Raw genomic sequence first — 5,631 nt, forward strand, 5'->3', positions numbered from 1 at the left:
ACTCTTAAAAGTTATTCAGGAATCCACAGAGCTTTTGTTTATGTTACTTAAAGCTATCAATATTTACCATATTAAAATTAAAACTGATCATTTTAAAATATTGATCTTTATTTTAAAATAAATCAATTACATGCTAATATAAATAACATTTTAATGAAAAAATAACCATATTTTAAAGCATAATTAGCCAGAAAGTGGCATTGTTTTACATATTTTAACAAATCTCTTTCAAATCCAACCTCAGACACTTACTGGCTGTGTGACCACGGATAAGTCACTTAATCTCTGCCTTAGTTTCCTCAACTGTAACCTCTTAAGAATAAAAGTTAAAAACCTTTCAAGTGAAACTCCTGTCTGTCTGGCCATTGCACTAGGGAAAAGGCCTAGAGAAGGGTCTCCCTCTCCAACAAATAAAGGGAAGATTAATACAGCATTGACAGTACCAGAGGGGGGCACTGAATTAGCTTTCTTTTTCCTTCTCCTGCACACAGGGTAAGGGGAAGGAATATATAAATTAGTTAAAATAAATTAAGGGAGGAAGTGATGGAAATACAATTCAATGAGGCAGGTTTTTGAGTTCCCCAGCACCCCCCACACATTCTAGATCAGAACATAGTCAAGACAAAGGATAACTGATTAATTAGGCTGTTATAGGCAGCAAGTATATGCATGTTCAAGAGAGAACAGAAGCACAGGGACAGACTAGACAGTCACCACCTGAGACATGAGAGAGAAGTCTGCTTTCATCTTTCCTTCAATGGCCTCCCCTCCTCTTCCCCCCAAAAAAACATCATAGAGGTAAGGAGTTTGGAAAAGGGGGAAAAAAGAATGGAGGGATAAGCAGAGCACAGAGACAATAATGTTGTGTGTATTGTGTGGAGGGGGTGGGAGAGAGAAGCAACAAGTAGGGAGGTTAAAATGGGAGGGAGAACTCCCATCCTCCATAGGGTGGGGGGCAGGGATAAGAAATGTGCTCCAACATCCAACCTTCCATTGCTAGGCTAGGGTTTGGTCAACAAATGGAATTAGAAAGGGTCTGAAAAAGACGGTGCTGAGAAGGGAATAAGAGGTTAAACAGGGGCACATTGCTGATTGATGCATCCCACCCAAACCTCCCCCTTGAGCCCCAAAGTAGAAAAGAATAGAAAGAAGGGAGAGAAGAAAATTTGGTGCTGAAGGAAGTGGGAGAAGATGGTAAGGGCCTCAAGGGGAAGGAGATTAATTCCTGCTATCACTGTTCATCCACTCCAAAGACATCATTCTTTCTTTGCTTCAAGTCTTCAAAGTTAAAGTCTGTCCCAGTCATGCGCCTGTAAATATCTTTGATATCACTACAGGTTGTCTCAAAGTCAGTGCTGGCATCATAAGAACGAGAACAGAATATCTGACTTTCCAATCCATCGTCTGTTGGCTCATACAAGTCACTGACGGCCACAAACTTTTGATCTATAGGTTCCAACAGCCTCAGAGCTGGCTCGATCTCCTTCTCAGGCTCTACTGTCTCCACTGTGGTGCTGACAATAGCAATGTACTTCCTCTGGGCAGCCACATTAAAGGCATAGGAGATCATGAACACATAGATGTCTGATTTCCTGTTGACCTGATTCTGGGGAATGATGATTTGGCAGGACTTAACATTATCAGTGTTTCTAATGGGGTGGCTGAGGATACAGATGACTCGGATGACCTGGCCAGTCTTTCGAACCCTATCAGGGATATAGCTGGGGTCACAGATCAGCTGCTTGCAATGAGCCACCTTCCCCTCTGACTTCACACCCACCACTTTTCCATTCTCCATGATGATGTCATCCACAGGTTTGTTCAGTATGTATACCCCACCATAGATGGCGCTCAATCTTGCAAATCCCTGAGATAGCTCTCCCAGGCCATAGAGAGGGTACAGGTATGGGCTCTGCCCATACTGGCTAAGGGACCTGCTGTAGAGTTTGATGCGATTGATGGTCTCAAGGCAGAGCTGGTCCAAGTAGTCGTCAGTTTGGTGGAGTGCCAGGACATGGCCAACGAACTCAATAACATCTTGGCCCAAATCAAACTTCTCGTACACATCTCTCATGGTTGTGGTCTGAGGGTCAACACCCTCAAAGCTCTCAGGTTCATCCTCATTAAAGGCTGACACAAACATCAGGAACTTTCTAAACTGGCTTTTTTCAAACATGCTCAAAAGGCTGAAGGACAAGGCCTCAGTCTCGGTGGATGGCACCCTGTAGATCTCATCCCCCTTGTAGACAAAGGTGCCCTCCACCACTTTAAATTCTAGGTAATTGGTCACTTCTGTGTACATCAACATAGTCATCAACTGGCCACTGGCCAGGAGGAATTTGGGGATCAAGTCCACGTTCCAGTCTCGGCCCCTGCCCAGGCTCTCGGGAGGCCCCTCGCTGAGCTCGAAGCGTTTGTACAAGTCTTCCAGGGGCGTAATGGAGGCGCTTTCGCCCCCGTAGTAAGGGTTCCGATCAATGTGCAGCACCTTCTTCCCATTCACAGACATGATGCCGGCGAGAATACACTCCTTGAGGCCTGTGCCCAGCGCGATCACGTCGTACTCCCTCTCCATGGCTGAGCTCGGCTCCGCTCCGCGTTCGGGCTTCGCAGCCGTTGGCGCAGCCGCCCTCGAGACTGAGACGAGTCACAGCCGCTGCCTCCGCCCTCGCTCCGCCTGCTGCCCGGCAGCCACGGGCGCCGCCTCCGCCTTCGAGGCCGCTGTGCCCCTGCAGCCCCGTGCGCTTCCGCTTCCTCTGCTGCTGAAGTCACTCTTGCCATTTCCTGTTTGCTTATTATCATGATGAAAGGCCTTTTAATTGGCTGTGGAGCCAGGACTGAATGTGCATAGGAAAGGCTCAAACAAAACCTCTAACTCCTCCTTGGTGGTGGTTGTTGCTTGTTTGGTCGTGTCCAACTCTTTGTGACCCCATTTTGGGGTTTTCTTGGCAAAGATACTGGAGTGGTTTACCATTTCCTGCTCCAGCTCAATTTATAGATGAGGAAACTGAGGCAGACATAGTTGAGTGACTTGCCCAGGGTCACACAACTAGTAAGTGTCCGAGGCCAGATTTGCGTTCAGGAAGATGTCTTTCTGATTCCAATCCCAGTCTATTCAGGGCACAACCTATATGCCCCTGTAGAGATGTGGGGTGGGGATGGAGGGGAGTTATTTGCCACTAGCACTTCTCCTTGAAGAGTCCCAAAAGGGGATGGACTGAGAACAGAAGTTCTCTGTCTCTGACAGCTCTGCCCTAATACTCATGCCAGGCTGGGCCTTCGTCTATACCAAGGAGAGCTTCCCATACCAATGGGCCTTGGAACCAAAGTTACACTTTTAAGTCCCACTGTTGGGCTTCCCACTAATAATGAGGCAGCCTTGATTGTGTTCAACAGACTTATCCTGTCACAGCTACCATCAGACTGTACTGTGCACTCTAGTTATTGGACCTCTGGCAGCTCTTAGCTTTAGAAGTTCTAAGGGTCATAACTTTGTGTCTAGGAAAGAATAGACACAACAGGGACAGAAGAAACATGGAAGCGATGTGCTTATAGTCACTTGGTGAAGAGGAGTCTAGAGATGTTTATCCTGTGTCCTTCACCCTCTACACAACAACAAGTCTTCATCACTACTGACAGGCCTTGCCACATGTGGGCCTTACTACACTTGTGGGGCTCACTCCTCCACCATGTATGTGGGGGTGGGCTCCTCTACACAAGTGGGACCCCTCAATTTGCTACATAAGTAACATTACTAGAAACCCAGGTCCTTAAGTTTAGATACCTGAGAGTCACTGCTCTCTAGGGACCCAGATAATATGAGTAGGAAGTTCAAGGAGTCATCCCAGAAAAGATGCTGTGCTGTGATACCACTCCAGGTCTCCATGATCTTTTATTTCATTCATCTGTTTATCTATCTATCTATCTATCTATCTATCTATCTATCTATCTATCTATCCATTTGTCTATCTATCATATGTCATCTGTCTTACTTGTTTGTTTTTAAGGCTGGGTCTTCCTATTCTACACAGGCTGGAAACACAATAGCCATCTGTTCCATTTATCCATACTGGAATGGTTTGCCCCATCCTTATGTAGGGCAGTGGCCTTCTTAGTGAGGACACTGAATCGATGTCGGCCCAAAGGAAGCTCAGAACTTCCAAACTCAAGTGATTCACCAGCCTCAGCCTCCTCGACAGAAAGGACTACAGGCATACATCACCACACAATAAGTTTCCATGATCTTTTAAGAATCACCGATAGAGGATCAGCAATCATATCTGCCAGTTCTTTCCATGCCCTGGGATGTATTTCCTTTGAACTGTAACTTGAATTCATCAAGGACAGCTGGATATTCTCTTTATCTGGCTATCAACCCCACTTTTAGCCATATTTGTTTAGTCCTATCTATTCCAAAGATCATTCTTCTTGTGAGAAAAAACAGAAAAAAAAACTTCAAAATCAAATAATTCTATCTTCTCTTTCATCAGTAATCATGGTGTCATTACCCTCCCTGAGTATCAGTGCTAGCTCTTCTGATCCTTTCCCCCCAAATTGCTTAAACCTATTTTTGTCTTTATCTTTCCTTGCCAACTTCAGCTCATTCTGAGCATTCATGAAACTATTCTTAGAGAATTGTACCTTGTTATATTCATCATCTGTTACCTGTTCTTGCTTCCATCTTCTGCCTTTTAAAAAGGTAAGTCAATTAGTAAGTTCCCTAAGTGACATTATTGGTCCCATTTTCCCTCTTCATCAAAATTGTATGTCTCTTTAGAATTTCATCCTTGAGGGTTTCCTGTCACTCTTGATCTGGCATTCCCTGTGGAATTTCGGTCTATGGAATTCTATTTATCTTTCATTTGAGTCCTTTGAAATTTGTTCTCATCAAAGCTAAGGTGCATGTCAGACCAACCACAAATTCCAAGACAGAGTGGTCATTTCCATCTAGGATTCCTCACTAGATATTAGAGCTGAAAATTACTTTAGAGCTTATCTAGTCCAGTTCATACATTTCTGCATAAAATGAAACTCAGAAACTGTGGGAAATGAACTGGGAAAAGAACTATATATGTTTTTGTGCTAATCCTTGAGAGAAAACATTCTTCTAAATCTGTCTCTCTTGGTATTTCATAAATTTAATAAACATGATAAGTGTTTGTTGGATATATGAGGAATTGAATGGAATGAATTGATACTGTTGGTTGTGTGAGAGTGTAATAGACTCTGCTCATTGTCACAGGAAGGGACCACACTCATTCCCATCTCCACCTTTTTTCATATTTTCCCCCTTGCCTAGAATGGTTTCATTTCTCCATTCTCCCTATCCAAATCTTATCCATTGGGCATCCAACTTTTTATGATTTAATTTTTAGATTCTTTTTCTTTTCCTCCTCTTCTCTTCTTTCTTTTCATTTTCCCCTTTTCCAGTCTTCACTTTATTATTATTATTTTTGCTAGCATAGCTGTATAAATTGAATTATCCACATGATGGCAGCCTAAGCACAGAACTGTACTGGATGCACAAGCCCTTTAAACCATGTAGTGATGCTTATATAACTACAAAACAGAAAGAGAAACATCATCAGTAACTTCCAGTACCACCCAGAACCAAACCCTGATAAATCATTG

At 43.7% G+C, this 5,631-nt stretch overlaps 1 protein-coding gene across 1 annotated transcript; it reads right to left on the reverse strand.

The window, feature by feature from the left end:
• Nucleotides 1-1,231: 1,231 nt before the first annotated feature.
• LOC114025159 (rab GDP dissociation inhibitor alpha-like) lies at nt 1,232-2,575 on the reverse strand. Its single transcript, XM_027838501.1, has one exon. The coding sequence runs from the start codon at nt 2,573-2,575 to the stop codon at nt 1,232-1,234; it is 1,344 nt and encodes a 447-aa protein (XP_027694302.1).
• Between the last annotated feature and the right edge of the window lie 3,056 nt (nt 2,576-5,631).

The sequence above is a fragment of the Vombatus ursinus genome, unplaced genomic scaffold (genome assembly GCF_900497805.2).
Source record: "Vombatus ursinus unplaced genomic scaffold, bare-nosed wombat genome assembly UNPS02014830.1, whole genome shotgun sequence".
NCBI classification, from domain to species: domain Eukaryota; kingdom Metazoa; phylum Chordata; class Mammalia; order Diprotodontia; family Vombatidae; genus Vombatus; species Vombatus ursinus.

What these genes read in the sequence shown, in the direction of transcription:
- LOC114025159 (XM_027838501.1), bottom strand. Translation starts at nt 2,575, where the DNA reads ATGGAGAGGGAGTACGACGTGATCGCGCTGGGCACAGGCCTCAAGGAG.